The sequence below is a fragment of the Poecilia mexicana genome, unplaced genomic scaffold, assembly GCF_051168715.1.
Source record: "Poecilia mexicana isolate PSO_F unplaced genomic scaffold, ASM5116871v1 scaffold_5, whole genome shotgun sequence".
Lineage (NCBI taxonomy): Eukaryota > Metazoa > Chordata > Actinopteri > Cyprinodontiformes > Poeciliidae > Poecilia > Poecilia mexicana.
The window spans coordinates 23168449-23187223 of NW_028263374.1; the positions used below are offsets into that span (position 1 = coordinate 23168449).

The 18775-nt window shown below is 34.4% G+C and overlaps 5 protein-coding genes across 5 annotated transcripts; all 5 read right to left on the reverse strand.

Moving 5' to 3' along the window:
• Nucleotides 1-831: 831 nt before the first annotated feature.
• Nucleotides 832-3044, reverse strand: LOC106931954 (odorant receptor 131-2-like). Its single transcript, XM_015010362.2, has 2 exons — nt 2913-3044; nt 832-1632 (listed from the first exon to the last, which is right to left on the reverse strand). Exons 1-2 carry the CDS (start codon nt 3042-3044, stop codon nt 832-834), a joined length of 933 nt encoding a protein of 310 aa, XP_014865848.2.
• Nucleotides 3045-4739: 1695 nt separating this feature from the next.
• LOC106931949 (odorant receptor 131-2-like) lies at nt 4740-6662 on the reverse strand. Its single transcript, XM_015010358.2, has 2 exons — nt 6534-6662; nt 4740-5537 (listed from the first exon to the last, which is right to left on the reverse strand). Exons 1-2 carry the CDS (start codon nt 6660-6662, stop codon nt 4740-4742), a joined length of 927 nt encoding a protein of 308 aa, XP_014865844.2.
• A 1603-nt stretch (nt 6663-8265) lies between these two features.
• LOC106931950 (odorant receptor 131-2-like) lies at nt 8266-9461 on the reverse strand. Its single transcript, XM_015010359.2, has 2 exons — nt 9333-9461; nt 8266-9057 (listed from the first exon to the last, which is right to left on the reverse strand). Exons 1-2 carry the CDS (start codon nt 9459-9461, stop codon nt 8266-8268), a joined length of 921 nt encoding a protein of 306 aa, XP_014865845.2.
• A 2893-nt stretch (nt 9462-12354) lies between these two features.
• On the reverse strand, nt 12355-13385 carry LOC106931951 (odorant receptor 131-2-like). The gene is made up of 2 exons (XM_015010360.2): nt 13233-13385; nt 12355-13143 (listed from the first exon to the last, which is right to left on the reverse strand). Exons 1-2 carry the CDS (start codon nt 13383-13385, stop codon nt 12355-12357), a joined length of 942 nt encoding a protein of 313 aa, XP_014865846.2.
• Nucleotides 13386-16326: 2941 nt separating this feature from the next.
• On the reverse strand, nt 16327-17391 carry LOC106931953 (odorant receptor 131-2-like). The gene is made up of 2 exons (XM_015010361.2): nt 17236-17391; nt 16327-17118 (listed from the first exon to the last, which is right to left on the reverse strand). The coding sequence occupies exons 1-2, from the start codon at nt 17389-17391 to the stop codon at nt 16327-16329; spliced, it is 948 nt and encodes a 315-aa protein (XP_014865847.2).
• Between the last annotated feature and the right edge of the window lie 1384 nt (nt 17392-18775).

An 18775-nucleotide genomic window follows, 5' to 3' on the forward strand; every position in this document is an offset into this window, starting at 1 on the left:
ACTTTTGGCTTAAAACATGTTTTACAAATAGCTGGACAGACAATGAGTGACATGATACTATAATTTGATTACAGTCATATTCATCAAACTAGTATATGCACTGTCACACATATACCTTTTGAAAATAGTCTTTCAGCATATATTAAGGATACTTCTTATTAGGCTTGCATTTCTGGATGTAATATTCTAAACTTAAATATTATATTAATTTGCAATAAGCTGAAACCATTATTAGTAAGGCAAGGCAAGGCAAGGCAAGGCAGGTTTATTTATATAGCACTTTAAAACAGTACCACTGACCAAAGTGCTGTACAATCACAGTAATAGAAATAAAGGCCTGAAAACATCAGTAGATGTGTAATTGGTTAATATAATGTGCTTTGCTTAGTGAATTGAGTTACTGAAATAATTTAGAGTTCCAATAATATTCTCTAAAGTGTAAAAACACATAAAAAAATCCCCAAGGTAGTTAAAAGCAACATTCTTTGACATTTGTTGAAAATGTACTGATAACAGGGAATAAATTATTGGAAGAAAACATGAGACAAAACTTGCATTTTAATTAGTTTATTTTGTTTGACAAAACTAATTTCATCATATCATGTGTGAAAATGTCACTCAAGACTTTATTTGTTTTACAAAATGTTGAAGAACATAAAATAAATATAAGATTTTCAGAATTACATCATTGCATATGAGGGAAACCAAATTTCTCTGTATCTCTCTCTCTATGTATATATATATACATAGTAAGTATTCTTTCAAATATTAAGAAGCTCAAGTATGATTCAAAATAAATAAGAAAACATCTGCAGTAAGTGGAGCATTCCTTTATGTGGGCTTCTTTCCCATCTTTCCCGGATTAATGGTTGCCTTATTTGAGGGTAAAAAGTATCTTTTCAGGTACTCTCTGAACAATTTGTCCCTTATTCCATAAACTATTGGACTGATGAGTCGAGGCGTGACTTGAATCAACAAAGAGATCACAAAGCGAATGATCAAAGCATCTCCTGGGAAAAACTTTATGATGCCCTCAATCATTATACTATGAACATAGCTTAGCATACACAGCAGCAGCTGGAAGCCGTGCAGCAGGACAGTGTTCCTCGCTTTTTTAGCGTTTGCAGAAGCAGCCTGTGCCGTGAAAAGTATTCTGAAATATGCATAGAAAAGAACGAGCCAAACAGTCACCAAATAAATAATGTTGGATACGTCCCTCTTCTTTTCAAGCTGTGGATCAGTGAAAATATTTGCCCACAAGCAGAAAATCCTGGAATTAAAATATGTTGCAGGTCTTGTTGCCACAACAGCAAACAGATCTGGCAGGATTGTAAGAGAGCTTAGGAACCATATCAAAGAGATCACAATGTAAGTTTTCCTGACTGTGCAGATCTGAGGGTGGCGAAGCGGGAAGCATATGGCCAGGTAGCACTCTAGAGCCATGGCAGCAAGCGTTAAGGGGTTGTTTAGATTTGAAGATATGGCAAAAATAAGCACGATAATGCAAAATGATACATTGATTGTGAACACGGTCTGGCTCAGGAATATGAGGAGGACCATCAGTGCTAACATGATGATGTCATTGACCACCAGATGGATGTAGAGGATGTAGCGAGAGTTCATGTTGAAAACCTGAAAGGAAAGACAAAACGCTCAGGAAATGAGAGGCAAAGATGTTACCGTTATCACTAATTAGGTTACAATAATCTAAAATAGTGTAAACTAATCTATATTTCTTAGGCTCATAAGTGAATGAAAAAACAATATGCAATTTCAAACTCGTCAGCAAAACTTCATAAAACATTTAGATGACTTTAAGTTTTTATGTGGCTGTGTGTATAGTTTTGACCCTGAGTGGATTAGAAAAAAAATCACAATTAATTCAAACTTTTTTGTTTTTAAAAGTCAATATCCATTGCTATTGTACTACCATGGCACTAAAACAATGAACTGTTCAGGTTAATGACTGAGCTTGAAAAAACAGACATACACATGATAAATGGTATCATACGTACCGATTACACATAACATAAGCTAAGTAACATATTTCAGAATATGTTACTTATCTGAAGTAACATATTCTTTAAATAAATATCATGTAGAAGAGTGGGATTCATTTGTTTCAGTAATTGGCAGAAACAGCCTCTTCATCAAGGTGCTATTAGACCTTTTAAGAACTTTTAAGAATGCTTAGTGTTGATATGTTAAATTTGACACTAAATCTACCTTTATTATTATTAAAGTCAACATACACAAGTTTAAAAACAAATGTGTACTGACAATATTAGCAGGATAAAAGGAGGAAAAGCAATAATGCCCTTGTTCTCTGCCAGAATGATGAACTGATTAAAACAACGGCACATTTTCAGCATTATTTCTCATTTTAAATTTGTTTTTAAAATCTGATTTTCCATTAGTTTATATCAGACAATCATTGATTAGTAATAATTAATGTCTTTTGATCACAGTGTTGCACAGACTGATGCATCACTGCTTAACACTCTAATATAATGCCTGAAATACTAATAGAAAAGAAATCAAAAGATAAATTAAATGCAACAATAAATCTAAATAATCTTCCTCACTCTTACACACTTGAGACAAAAAGATTATTTTTTTTAACTTTGGTTGAGACCAGCACACAGTCTGAAGAAATGCAATGACGAAAAGAACAAATTAGCAACTTGAAGACATATACGATTCATGACAAGGTGAAACAACTTTCTGTTTCTTTGAAATGATAAATTCTACAACTGCAAACATCAACAAAAATTTTCCTGAAAGACTTAGATCCTTCATGGCATTTTATTGTTCTGTTTTTATTTTACAGCAACAATAAACATGTTTTGTGTCACTTATTATCTTTTACTAAAGCAATCGAGGTAAATTTCTGGATAAGACAGAATTGATACCTGATGTTTTCTGAATATGTGAATCAGAATCCCATTTATGTAGATGATGGAGAGCGAGAAAACCACAGTGAATCCACTCTTAAGTATTGCAATGTGCAGGGGGTCCTTATTCCTGGTTGCTGTGGTATTCATGCCAGAACATGAAGGGTTGGCAACTTATCTGACATAATCTGGCAACCTGCAAAGAAACATTTATCGAGGATAAAAGTGATCAAATTTTACACAGCAGCATATCAAGTTTATAGAGCTGGGAAAGGAGTCGCAAATCACTATTTTATTACAAAGCATTTAATTAAGGTGTAATTTTGACAGAGTGGAATTTAGTTCAGCATAATTTAATAAAAATAAATCTTTCATAAAGATGTTTTTTTTTTCTAATTTACTGATGATCTATCTTAAAATCACAAGAAAGATTTTTTTTGAAAAATAGCAGCGCTGAAGAATTAACTCTTCAGCTCTGGTAATGACAGCAGCAACAAGATTTAAACCAGGCAAATCAGAAACATCTCTAACCTGTGGCTCAGGTTAGAGATGTTTCAGAAACATCTCTAACCTGTGGCTCAGCAATTACCCTGAAGTCTCAACGTTTACACACAAGAACAGCATGAAGGAGACTCACCTTGTGATGATTACACACAGTTATGTTACAGACAAGTAGTCAGCTGTGTTTGATACGGCTCAATTTATATATGCTGAGCAAAAGTCATGGGATCAAAACTAGTCAAGTGTGTCTGTATCTGTGTGTGTAACCACCCACATCTGTTTGTGCAGTAGCACTAAGCCTAATTTCACACATAATTAATTTTAATAACTAGAATTCCTTAATAAAACCATTCAGACAACAAAATAGCTACTTCTAGGTGAATATGGAACGTGTTTTTCCATATCAAACCAAAGGTACAATTTTGTTGTTGTGTATGGAAACAGGAGCTCTTGTAAATTAAATAAATGACAAGACTGTGAACTGAATGATTTATGTTATTTTTTTATTCAGACAACCAAATAAATTTCAAATAATAACCAATGTTATTTTTGTGGTAAAAACTTTAAAGGTGAAATCTAAGTATGGTTCATTCAAAACAGAAACAATAAAAAGTGGAGAAAATGTAAAAACATGGACTGTAAGATATTTCTCCCTCTTACCATAAACTTTCATAACTCAGAACATGATTGTCCTAAACTCTTAATCTTGTCTGGGCTATGTAGGTGTGCTTAAACTGCAAAAATATTTTTTATGATCCAGAGTAGTTTTCTGTCGCTATTTTAGCACTCCCGTCGTTTCCAGTGAGGACAGAAGGCTAGTTCAGGTTACCATGATGGAAATCTATCCCAGAAAATAACCTGATGTGAGGTTAGTGCATTTTGGATGTAAACATGTTTGTGCTAATCATCTGTTAGTAGTTGAATTTTTCAGCATGTTGCTTTACTTATTTTCATTCTAAGCTAATATATAGTTGCATTACTCTTAAATTATAAAACAGGAATGATTAATGTGCTTTGTAAACATTTTTTAACACAGCCAGTCATGTCATGAATCCAAATTGAGCTTAAAGCTAAAATTAAAACTTGGTGGAAGAATTTATTTGCAAACTAAATGGTTTGTGTTTATGGAATTCACTCCATAACTTCTTCCATGCAGCTTCAGACTTAGAGCCGTGAAGTAGCTCAGCATGTATCGACAGAACTGCCTTCTTACTAGGGCCGTAGACTTCTGCTACGGTAGCCACAATTTCACCCTTTTAGATGTCATAGAACAAGAAGTAATGAAGAATGGCTCCCTAAAAACTATCCTGGGAATTGAAAAATATACTTAAAATAGAAATATCTTCATATTGTCCTTTTTTGTACCTTTTTTGGATGAACGGCTGGATTTAAAGGTAACAGGTATCGTTTTAGGTGTTCCCTGAACATTTTGTCCCTTACACCATAAACCATTGGACTGATGAGCCTTGGCATAACCTCAATCAATAGTGCAATTACATACCGAATGGCTAGAGTATCTTTTGGAAACAAAATTGACAGGCCCTGTATTGATATACTACGAATATAGCTTAGCATGCATAACAGCAGCTGAAAGCCATGAAGTAGGACAGTGTTCCTTGCTTTCTTTGCATTTACTGAAGCGGCCTGTGCAGCAAAAAGTATTTTAAAGTATGCATAAAAAAGAATGAGCCAAACAATGACTAGAAACAAAATGTTGGATACATCTTTCTTCTTTGCAAGGATCGGGTCTGTAAAAATATTAGCCCACAAGCAGAAGGCACTGGAATGAAAGTACTCTGCAGGTCTTGTGGCAATAATTATAAACAAATCTGGTAAGATTGTCAATAAACTTAGGACCCATATCATAGTGATCACAATGTAAGTTTTCCTGACCGTGCAGATCTGAGGGTGACGGAGAGGGAAGCATATGGCCAGGTAGCACTCTAGAGCCATGGCAGCAAGCGTTAAGGGATTGTTTAGACCTGTAGATACGGCAAGCATTAGCATGACGATGCAAAATGAGACATTGAGTGTGAACAAAATGTAACTAAGGACTTGTAGGAGGATCATCATTGCGAGCATGATGATATCGTTGATTACCAGGTGGATGTACAGGATGTAACGAGAATTTGTGTTGAAAACCTGAAACAAAAGACAAGTTATTTCAAGAAATGGGATAGAAAGACCTTTTTGGTTTGACTTAAGTTCATAATGTGAAACAATCTGGATATCAGTACTAAAGTTGTTTCTTTTTCTTTTCAGACATTTAATTTAAAGTTTTTTTTCATCTGTATCACAATCTCCCAAGGTCAATAAAAGGAGTTTATTGGTGTTATTTAATCGTACTCTAATGATACTAGAACATAAAATAATCAAACTATGTTTTTAAATAATGGCCTCCTACTTTAGGATAATCAGTCTGTATTTGTTAATGGACTTAAATTATTAATGTTCTTGCTCAGTTGAAACTTTATATATACTTTAGTTTCACAAATTTAATCATCTAAGTCACAATTTATACAGGAATAAACAGACATTCAAATTAAAAAGTTTAGTAAAAACTGTAACCTGAAACATTTCATAGCAACAAGTTTTGTGATTTCATAACAGCTGAAGTAAAATAGGTTTTCAAGAATTTCTTCTGGTTAAGCATTATGAACTTTAAATGGTGTCTCACAGTTGTATGATGTGGACGCATGTTCTTTATTCAGACATTACTGTCACAAAACTTTTAAGCATTTTTTAAAATACTTAATGAACCCAGCAGACAATTGTAATTAAAAAATACAACTTTCAGAAAAATATAAGGCAAAAGCAATTTAACAAGTAGACCATGTAATTGCTTGAATAAAACAACACTGTTGAACCTAATTTAATATCTAAAATGAATGTTTACTGGAGAGAAGGCAGATAACTCACATTTTACCTTAAATTTTCCAATGGCCTCATTTTGTCTACTGTTATCATATCTTTACATGCATCACTTTAAAGCTGCAAGTGCAACATCTAAAAAGCAACAATTCTAAAATTTCCGCTTAACTTCATGACATTTGAAACAACAGAAAACTGGGTCCATGTTACCTCAGTTATTGCACAAAAAACACTAATGCATATTTTCAAAATGTATAAAATTGATACCTGATGTTTTCTGAACGTATGAACCAGAGTCCCATTAACGTAGATAATAGCAAGAGAGAGGACAACAGTGATCACATTCTTTAAGATTGCTACATACAGCGGGTCCCGGCTGACAGTAGTGGTATTCATACCAACATTTAGAGGGTTTGGGGGTCATCTGACACTGTGTGTGGAACTGTGGAGAAATATAGATTATTGTTAAAACTGACTAAATTAATGTCATAGACAAGTTTGAAAAACAGAACTGTGAGGTTTTAGTATCTATTAATATGCTTAATATTACTAAAAGAAATACAAAGAGTCTTCAATATGCATTATATAGAATACCAATAATATGGTATTTAAAAAACTCAGTTTAACTTTGTTCATTTTAGTTCTGTAATGGTCACAGTGAATTTTTCCCTGTCATTTAAAGCAAATTATTGTTTTTCGCTTCAAGCTGACAGTCAGCAGTTGTTAGCTTAAAAACATCCTTCATTTATTCACATTTTACATTTTCTAATTGATGTATTTTGTAATGGTTCATGATCACAGTAATAAATAATATAACATATTTCTTTTGATCAAAAATATTTTTTTCACTGCTGCAACCAATGCAACTCCAAACAAAAAATAAATAGCTGAAAAAATTAAACAATACAATTTCACAACACAATACTGTTTGCAAAGAGAACCAATACTAGAAGCAAAACAGAAATTTAGTAAATCACAACTGACTATTGCAATTTTTAAAAAACAAATTTTTAAATAATACTAAATAATCATTAAATGCTTAAACTGAGCAACTGCACAGAAACTCACCTGTTTTATGCTGCAGATCAGTCAGTTCTGCTCGACATAATCCAATATATAGTTAAAGTGGAGAACAGTCAAGGGAACAAAAAATAGTCAAGGGTTAATGTGTGTGGGTGTGTGTGTGTGTTTATGTACTTTCCTTTTGCATATTGTGTGGATGTAGCTAAGGACAACTGCATGTTAGCATTGCAAGTGTGTTGAGCTTAAGTTTTAGACAAATAAACTAACTTCCATCCTCTTTCACCAAACCATTTCTCCTCATCAAAAAATAAATAAACAAAACATAAAACATAAACAAGTCTATGCCTTGCCTAGTGTGTTTAAAACATTTTTCAGCTATTAGAGATAGACAACATTTCCACAATAGCTAAAATTTTGCATTAGGTTGAATTAATTGGCTTAACTTTTTTAGTCATAACAGTTGGAAAACACAAACTTGTTTAATAGGGTTATTATTTATTTACTGCATTTTTTTGAGTAGTACAGTGCTGTGCAGCCCACCATCAATCTAACAAATTTAGTGTATGAAAAGGGAGCTCTAGTAAATTAGACAAATGACAACTGAGAATAGCATGATTTTTTATTCAATCTGTGACAAAACATTCCCATTTTGTTGGTTAGAATTTAACCAGTGAAGTTTCAGTTCGGCTCATACAGAAACGATAAAGTGGAGGAAAATAAAACTTTACAAAGACATGAAAGTCACAGACAACTGAAGCACAACTGAACTGAAATAACTGAATCATACTTCTTCAACCTACACCTTTTATGATGTAATATCAAAAGTGCTACCTCCTTGCCAAAGCTGTTTTAGGGGGTAGACTTTTAGTGAGGTATCCTCTTTTTACACTATCATATGTAGTTCAATACAAAGGAAAAAAGACAAAGACCATATTGGGCCTTTAAAAAGGTTCTTGAATTATAGACATCCTTATGTTCAACTTTTTTGGACATTTTCTGGATAAACGTTTGAATTTAAAGGTAGCCAGTATCTTTTAAGGTACTGTCTGAACATTTTGTCCCTTATGCCATAAACCATCGGACTGATGAGCCTTGGCATTACCTGAATCAGTAGAGAAATCACATACCGAATGGCTAGAGTATCTTTTGGAAACAAAACTGACAGGCCCTCTATTGATATACTGTGAATATAGCTTAGCATGCATAACAGCAGCTGAAAGCCATGAAGTAGGACAGTGTTCCTTGCTTTCTTTGCATTTGCTGAAGCGGCCTGTGCAGCAAAAAGTATTTTAAAGTATGCATAAAAAAGAATGAGCCAAACAATGACTAGAAACAAAATGTTGGATACATCTTTCTTCTTTGCAAGGATCGGGTCTGTAAAAACATTAGCCAACAAGCAGAAAATCCTGGAATGAAAGTACTCTGCAGGTCTTGTGGCAATAATTATGAACAGATCTGGTAAGATTGTCAATAAACTTAGGACCCATATCACAGTGATCACAATGTAAGTTTTCCTGACTGTGCAGATCTGAGGGTGACGGAGAGGGAAGCATATGGCCAGGTAGCATTCTAGAGCCATGGCAGCAAGCGTTAAGGGATTGTTTAGACCTGTAGATACGGCAAGCATTAGCATGACGATGCAAAATGAGACATTGAGTGTGAACAAAATGTAACTAAGGACTTGTAGGAGGATCATCATTGCGAGCATGATGATATCGTTGATTACCAGGTGGATGTACAGGATGTAACGAGAATTTGTGTTGAAAACCTGAAACAAAAGACAAGATTTTTCAGAAACAGAGAAGAAAAGATAAGTGATATTTTAGCAAGTCTACTTCTAAGTTTCGATTTCTAAAACTCATAGTGGGAAATGGATCCCAACTGGTTAAATTGTGTTTTTGTTTTCTGACTTCTGAAGTCAGAAAACACATCTACAGAAGTCAATGTTTTCTGTAACTATCTCCCAATAAATATAAGAAATTTATTGATGATATCTAACCTCTGCAATATTTTAAGTATTCTTAAAATGCATAAAATTGATACCTGATGTTTTCTGAATACATGAACCAGAGTACCATTAATGTAGATAATGGCAAGGGAGAGGGCCACAGTGATCACATTCTTTAAGATTGCTACATGAAGCGGGTCCCAGTTGACAGTAGTGGTATTCATACCAACATTTAGAGGACTTGAGAATCATCTGACAATGTGCCAAACTGTGGAGAAATATTCAACAGGTTATTGATAAAACTTTGGGAAGGCTGGAAGATAGCATTTAAACTCTGAGGTTTTAGTGATGATTAGCACACTTAAAATTATTAAAAGGAATACAAGCAGCATTCAACAAAAAATATGATTATGAAATACTAATAATACTATTTAGTTTTTAAAACATAGTGTAACTTAGTTCATTTTAGTTCTTGATTGGTTCCTGTAAATTATTCAGGTCATTATTTTAAGCAAATTTACATTTTCACTTCAAGCTCATCAATCAAAGAAGACAGGCAGCAGTTCTTATCCTAAAAACATATTACATTTACTCACATTTTTCATTTTCAGATGAATGTGTTTTGTAATGATTCATTATCACAGCAACAATGTCAGGAGTAATAGAAGAAAAATTAAAAATCACTAAATTACAATTTACATATACTACCTGTTGCATTTTTTCTTACCTAGACTTTTTTATTAATACTAAGGACTCATCAGCTGTTTAAACAGAAACAACAGTACACACAAACTCACCTGGTGATGGTTAGACAGCGTTATGCAGCAGACAATGAGTCCACTCCACATATCCCAATATATAGTTGACATGCAGAAAAGTCATGGGATTTAAAAATAAGTGTTGTGTGTGTGTGCATGTGTGTGTGCATGTATGTGCTTCTCTTTTTGTATGTTGTGTGCATAGGGCTAAGGGTAACTGCATATTAGACTTGCAATAGCATTGGGATGAGAATGGAAATTAGTCTATTTGTTTAAAGCTTGTTTTAAGTGCTAATTGCCACTATTCTTTTTTTTAACAAAAATAAAATGTAAAATAAAAGTAACTCTATGTATGGTCTAGTGTAAAACATTTTTAGCTGTGACAAATAAATACATAAAACAGAGATGGTGTGCAAACTGTGGCCAAAGGATATTGCCATAGACTTCACATTTTTGATGGGCCTAAATGTGACAAAATAAATTAGACGTGGAGCAGAAAGTCCTGTAATGAGTGACATTAGTTTGGACCCAAAGACTAATTTCACAGCTGTGTCATGACTTGGCACACATGCTACATTCATTTTACCTTCTACTTTTACAGGCCTTTCAGGTCCTGCTGCCTAAAAGCACAGCAGTTGGATGATGCTGCCACCACCTGGTGTGTTTTTGGTGAGGTGCAGTGTTTGGTGTCTCCCAAATGTACCTGAATGAATGAAGCCTGCTCTCATTGATTGAGAACACCAATCGTGTTTAAAAGGAGTCAATTAAATCCTATGTATTTGTCTAGGTTGTTTTTTTTTTGTTTTGTTTTGTTTTTTTTTTTATTTTATTTGTAGCCAGACTAATCCTGGTATAGGTTGACTATCAGTTGAGTAGTAACTTTTTCTTTCCTTTTTTTTTTTTTTTTGGACTGTTTTAGTGTCTCGAATAACTGGAAATACTGATTAACCAGTGAATGGACCTTCCAGACACACATCTATATGCTAAAATCACTTGAGACACAGACTAGTAGCATCATTTGGCTGGACATCTGAACTAGTTCACTTTAAATGGGATGAGCAGCTTTGCAATAACCCACCCTTTTCATTTTGGAGAAATTTGGTTTAACAGTTGTGTAATTGTCAAGCCACATTGTGTAACAGCAGCAAATAGCTGGCAGGTTAACTTCTTGAACAATAGGAGGTTGCAGCAGCTTTAATTTTTTTTTTCTTTACACAGTAGTACAAATGTTGCATCGTGTTTAAATTTTAAAACAGCAATAGAGCAACTGCCATGCAAATAGGCCTCTTTCTACTTACATAATGCCACCAATGGTCATCCTTAGAACCACGCTTTTTATCTGAATCACAGTTTTTGAAAAGCTCAATTTCACACTGAAGTTAATGAGTCTGAGCAACATTTTGCATCCAGTAATGGGATATCCTGCATTTATGAAAAAAAAAAAAAGAATTAAAAGCTTCTGATTTCCTTCTACCACTGGCTTTCAGTAGCGTAGCTTATGGAAGCAGCACAGCAATTCAAAATTGCAATAGGCAATTTAAGTTTTATTTTAACGTTAAAACTCACCGCCCAATGGACATTTTGTGAAAATAAAAATTGAGTTCTACCTCCTTGTGGTCCTACTGCCATCTGCAGAAATGCACTTCTCAGTCAAATGACCAATTAGAGTCAGGAAGGTCTTAGCACTGTACACACTGCTCACACCCTCTTCCTGTTCTCTGCTGCACTACGGCTCCTTCCCCACAAAGGAGTCTGCTGTGAATGCTTAGGCCAGTTAGCAATGCCACTGACAGCTGAAGTGGTTTTACTGGAGTTGTTTTTCCATCAGCACAACTTCAACACAAGTTACCTAATGCAGCTTTAAGAACGGGAAAAATTTACCTTTTACCTTTTCAGTTTTTCCATCAATCATACATAATTTGTACCTTTCATGTAGAACACTTTTTTTTCATTTAAGACAATTCCCATCTATGTTAATCCAGTACAAACACAAACATCTACTTATTTTATTTCAATATTTTTGAAATTCACATTGTATCTTAAACATGTATCTCTGGGTCCTAAGACTAAAAAGACTCAGGAAGAAGTATATATGCGAACCATTACAATACACCAAAGTTCAATTTAAAAGGCTCTTATTTGAACTGAGTCAAAGACTGCACAGTGAATGAAAGTAGACAATCTTTCAGTGATTCAAACGTGAATCTGATTTTGTTTCCTGTCACACATCCAATAATGTTTATTACAGGTCATTTTTGTTTGCTTGAATCAGAAACATGCATTGTCTAATTTTACAGATAGCACAGTGTAGGTTTTAAAATGATCAAGTTTAGGATATCTATACCGACACAAGAAACACTTACGGATGTAGTTTGTTGGCTTCTCTGATGCTGCGCAAAAGATACTTTTTCAAGTATTGTCTAAATGTATTGTCTCGTACCCCGTACACAATGGGACTCACAAATCTGGGAAGAATCTGGATCAGTATGTACCAAAAAAAATATGCTTGGACATATTGTGCAGTAGGCAGAAACGCCAGAAACATTCTTGCCAAAGGAGTTGCATATGTTAGCATACACAAAAGTAGCTGAAAACCATGAATCAGGATAGTATTTCTGGCCTTTGCCATTCCCTCAGCTGAGTTAGCAGTTTGAGCAGCACAAAAGATCCTGACGTACGTGAATAAAAGTGTAAGCCAAACTCCAGATAAAAAAATTATATAAGAAACATCTCTTTTTTTTATGCTTATTGGGTGTCGGAAAACAGTATCTCTGTCGCAAAATACTGTAGAGTTAAACAGCCATAGAGGCTCTGTTGCAAAGATAAGAAAGATGTCTGGCAAAACTGTTGTTGCGCTTAAACCCCAAATGCAGCCAATGAGAAAATATGTTCGTTTGATGGTGCACAGTTCAGCATGTCGCAGTGGGAAACAAACGGCGATGTAGCACTCCACCGCCATCAGAGCTAAATTTAAAGGAGAGTTCACAGAGGTGAAAACAGCAAAGGTAACAATGAAGCAACACAAAGAAGTACTAATTCTGTAGAAGACGTAACTGAGAACAAACAAGCTGATGGATGTAGTCAGCTGGATCATATCGTTCACCACCAGATGGATGAACAGGATGTAACGAGGATTCATGAAAAATATCTGAAAGAGAGAAAAAAGGATATTTTAAGTGATTTTATTCATTTGGTATGATTTTATTCAATAATTGCCAAAGACAGAAAAAGGCTCACTTCATGTTTTCTGAAGGTGTGAATCAGTGCCCCATTAATATAGTTGATGGTGATGCCAAGAGCCACTATGAGCACATTTTTGGTCACAGCAATGCTGAGAGCGTCTCTATAAATCAAGCTGCTCGACATGTTGCTAAAAGATGAGGAATTCATCTGGTAGATTCAATTTTTGCTTATCTCTATGAACAGATAACATTCACGTTAGTATAGTACAACATTAGTATTTTAAATGTTTGAATTTTAAAGGCACATTGTTCTTGTGCTTAGAACAAATTATCTCTGGAAGAGTTTAGACAGCATTTACTTCATATACATATTTTTGTCTTCATATTAGTTGTTGGTGTTCTTACAATTTTGTATATGTTGTTTATTTCTTCTGACTTTTTAACTAATAAAATAAAAATAAGCATGCTGAACTTTACAACCAGATCATCTAGGTAGATTCCTTGAGTGAAGTGTTTTGCTCCAGATACAGTAGAAGAGAACTCATTGCCTAACTCTGTCAATTACTTTCCCGTTGCTTGTGGAGATCCTTGTAGCAAAACAGATATGAAAACCTCACTATGGCCTGTTTTGTCATTGTGTTTAGGAAAAACATTTGCTTGATGCAAAATTGCCTATAATACTTAAGAAAATGCACTAAGTAACTGATGGGCAACAGAGTCAGGACAGGCCAGCCTGGCATTATGGCACAACTAAACGCATGAATCAGCATGAATTAAAGCAGATTAGACCAACAACTCCATACAGTAAGCCCTCATATGTTATGATAATGGCATGTCATGTACAAATGCACTGATGACGGCAATAATACAGAAAAGTAAGCTAAGATTTTAGAGAAAATGCAATTTTTTTAAAGGAGGTTATTGCTTTGTAAACCATTTAAAATCATGTCCTTTAAATATGACAAAAATTACATTGCTCTAGCAATATAATGCAAAAAGTGATGAAAGGTTAAAAACGGACTATAACATACTATATTCCAGTTGTTTCTTATCGAGGACAATTGTAAACGAATTGAGTTTTACTCAATACATTGCAATTTGAATTTGTAATATCTTGAATGTCTTTAAAATTCATAAAAAAATCCATTCTTGCCTTTTTATTTTTATTTTTTGTTTTACTTTTGCAGTTATTCATATTATTCTTTTCCCTGAACACAAAAACATGGCAACACATTCAGAACAAAAACATTATGCCATACACTTCACCATCAAACAACTGAACCTGAAGCAAATATTTAAGACATAAATTTCCCATATAACATTGATAACAGGATTTAATGCTGAAAACATAAAACATTAATATTTGGAGTATTTATGAAAGGTCCCTAAATATCTTTATTCCACAGCCATCATTCAGAAAATACAATAGTTGAAACAATAGTGCACACATGAGAAGTGCAAAGATGTTCTACCTTAGATGTGTCACTCTTGTCTGTTTTGCCAGTCAGAGGTTGAGTGTGAAATATTGCTTTATATGAAGGTTCAGTCCTACCAAAGTTGAATGTAGGTATAGTTTTCTCCTGGGTATTACATAAGTCGTCGGAGGTAGTCAAGTAAAAACTGTGCAAACTTATTTCCCTAATGTAGTTGTTGAGTAGTGGTAAAAGCATCCATGATTTTCTTGTAATTTCTGTCTGGATCAGAACTGAGATAGGATTACATGGGAGTTTCTAAAGTTTCTCTTTGAATGAAAATCATTTTACTTCCCTTTCTTTCTATGTATGGTAGTATGGTGAGCTGCAGAAGCTGAGATAAAGGAAACTTCACAAGAAATGCCTAAAAGAAGCATTGGTCACATAAACTATAGAGAATGTAGATGTTATCTCTGACCAGAGCATGTCCTCCCCTCAAAAAGCAGGTTTGTAGGACTTGTTTTTTTCAACATAGCTAAAATTATTGTTTCAGAGTGACAATGAAAAACTGATCCATTCACTTGCTACATATCAAGGTCAGGATTTTTGTAATTCCTTTTTACAGGAAGAAAAAACAAATCTGCAAAAGCTCCTGATGTCGTCCTGAAAATTGAATGAAAGGGAGTAGTCATATTTTGAAATGCAATAATTTAAAAACGTAAATCCCTCTTTATAAACATTCTAGTATTTCAGCTCTATTTCAATAAAGAAATAATTTTTCCGCATATTTCTGACACAACCCACAGCTCTCACGTTTCGTCCAGATTTGAGGTGCATCCAAAAGGGCTTTTTGGGATTTAAGTCAAGTTTATTTGTACAGCACATCTCAGCAACAAGGCAGTTCAAAGTGCTTTACACCATAAGAACATAATACAGTAACCAATTATGAAACAAACACGTGGGAGTTTGTGATGCAGAACCCTCAAACAGGATGGAAATCATGAGAAAGCAGAAAAGGGCATCAGCTGTTTTCCAGAGCTCTGAATGTATTTTTTTATTAATTTTTTTCAAACATCTCACCAGTTACAGGTTGTAGTACAAGCATCAATGATCAGGAAGACATTTAGCTGTAAATCAAAACCATCGTCACAAAAAGAATCTCCCCAAAATGCAACCCTGCTTATAGATAAAGACAGCCACTGTTTAAAGTTCAGGGTGGTTTCCCCTAAGCAAAACAGTTACAAATAAATCTATATAAATTAGTAAAGAAAATTATTCAGCACACACTCATTCACAACTCACTACCAACTTATTCAAATATTACACAGAACAACAACCAAACTTTCAGTCCACTTTAACCCTCAGCTTCACCTGGTGGTCCACCCCAGTGAGATGGATGATCAGGGAATTCCCTCCTAGTGAAGTCTGACCAGGCTGCCATCATGTGTACGCCATCAAGCTAGCCTTCAGGCAGTTGACCTCAAAGACAGAAAAGTTAGCCTTCAAAATAAAAGCATAACAAATCAAATTTCCTGGTGGTGTCTGTGTTTACCGCAAGAGGGATGCTTCGCAGGTTTACATTTACATCACATTTTCTAATTATGTATGCAAACGATCAGTTTTAGCTATTATGGTTTGTAATTTTTACAAAGAATTTTACAATGAAGATAACATGCAAACAGGATTCTGTAATCACATCTAAATTACTGGACAGGTACCCTCCAAACCTCACAAGCTTTAAGGATAAAGTTTGTTGGCTGCTCTGATGGTGCACAGCAGATACTTTCTCAAATACTGTTTGAATGTATTATCTCGCAGCCCGTACACAATAGGACTCAAAAACCTGGGCAGTATCTGGGCCAATATGTACCAGACAAATAAGATATGAACATTATATTTTGGGAACAGAAATGACAGGACATTTTTTGCCATAGGAGCTATATATGTTAGCATGCACAAAAACAGCTGAAAGCCATGAAGTAGGACAGTATTCCTGGCTCGTTTCACCTTTCCTTCAGCTGAACTAGCAGCTTGAGCAGCAAAAAATATCCTTAAATAAGTAAGAAAAAGGGTGAGCCAGACAAGAGATAAAAAGATTATGTGAGAAATATCCCTCTTTTGAATACTTATAGGATGTCGGAACAGAATGTCTCTTTCACAAAATATTGTAGCGTAAAATAGCCTTAGAGGCTCTGTTGCGAGGATAAGAAAGACATCCGGCAAAATCGATGCTGCGCTTAAACTCCAAATACAGCCAATGAGAAAATATGTTCGTTTTATGGTGCAAAGTTCAGCATGTCGCAGTGGGAAACATACAGCGATGTAGCACTCCACCGACATCAGAGCTAAATTTAACGGTGTATTAAGAGTGGTGAAAACGGCAAAGGTAACAATGAAGCAACATAAGGAAGCATTAATTGTTTGGAAGACATAACTAAACACAAATAAGCCGATTGTTGTAGTCAGCTGGATCATGTCATTTATCACCAGATGGATGAAAAGGATGTAACGAGGATTCAAATAAAATATCTGAAAGAGAGAAAAAAACACAGCACCTTTAATTTTCTCCTTAAGCTGCCAATGATAACCACTGGTTTCACAACAATGATATTTCAGGATGACAAAACAGTGATAATAAATGCTCACCTGGTGTTTCCTGAAGGTGTGAATCAATGTCCCGTTGATATAGTTGATGGTGATGCCAAGAGCCAAGATGATCACATTCTTAGCCACAGCAGAGCTGGGAGAGTCTCTATAAGTCAGGCTGCTCGACTCAGTGAAGTTTAAAGATGAGGAATTCATCTGGTAGATCCAGGAAACCCTACAGGGATATTTATAAGAAAAATTTTGGTCACTCTTCAGCTTCAATGTTTACATATTCACTGTGTGGTGTTTTCTATTTATGTCTTTTGTTGAATGAATATTAATGACAATTCAAACTCTGTGTTCAAATAATTACACTCCCTTGAAAAAAAGACAGTGAGGCCAGATTTCTCTGATGCTAAAAAAAAGTCAAATCAGGAAGAAAAAAAACAATGGAAATAATTAACATTTATTTCAAAACAGACATGTGGGAAATTAAAGTGTGCTGCTTTCACAATTTTTCATTTCATATTTTTATTTATGTAAGGAACTACAGTCATCTAATAAATACCTCTTAGACAATTCACTTTTAAGTAAACAATTTTAAAAACATTTTGTTTAGAAGACATACACAAAGTTCTAGAAGATGAATATAAGAGCATTGGATACTTACAATGTATCTTAGCCAATAAAGGCATTATGACAGTAGGAGTATTAAAATGTAGTTTGATATAACATCTCTTTGTTTAACCTAGATTTTTTATGCCATACCAAATTTTTTTTTCATACTGTAGTTGCTAAAAATGGTGAAGCCATTAATGTTTTCTATAAGCACTAAAATGAGGAATACTTAAGTATTAGTCCACACTGGAAATATGCACTAGGTAATGTAGTGAATGTAAGTATTAAATGACTTATCACAACTCTTTAAATGTATATGCTGTGCATACAAGTTTTATCAAAGAACTACTGCTAGTCGTATGTAAAATAAGCACATTAAGGTCTAATAAAGTATAGAATTAAGTGTGAAACAAGAACATATAAGTTCAGAGGAGAAATGTAAAAGGTGATCCTACCTCTGATGGATACTCCAGACTTCAGCTTGTCCAGTCTGGAAATGCCTGACATATGGCTGATGTTCTGGTATTTATGGCTGTTTTAATTCCTCCCAGCACTTGATGAAGATACGATTTTCTTCTGGGTATTAATTAGTTATTCTGAGGAAATTGAACCTGGGCTTTTTCAGTGCAGAATAGTTATTTTATATTTTACTTTATAAACTGAACCTTCTTTTTATAAAAGCACATTTCCCTGGCACAACAACAGACACTAGAGATCAAATATAATAAAAACTTGGGGAAAAATACAGAACTGTACAAACATTTGAGGGTTTTGCCTTCAAATGTCCAAACTCACATTTATCCTTTTATCTTTTACTTTTGATTTTATATGTTTTCACTTGATCTGACCATCTGGGGTATCTTTTTAACTTATTTAATTTTAACTTACTAATTATTCATGGGTAAAAATAACACTTGTATCTATAGCCATAGCCATAGAGCAAAGATTAGCCAAGTTAATCCACAACGTTGATTTAAAAAAA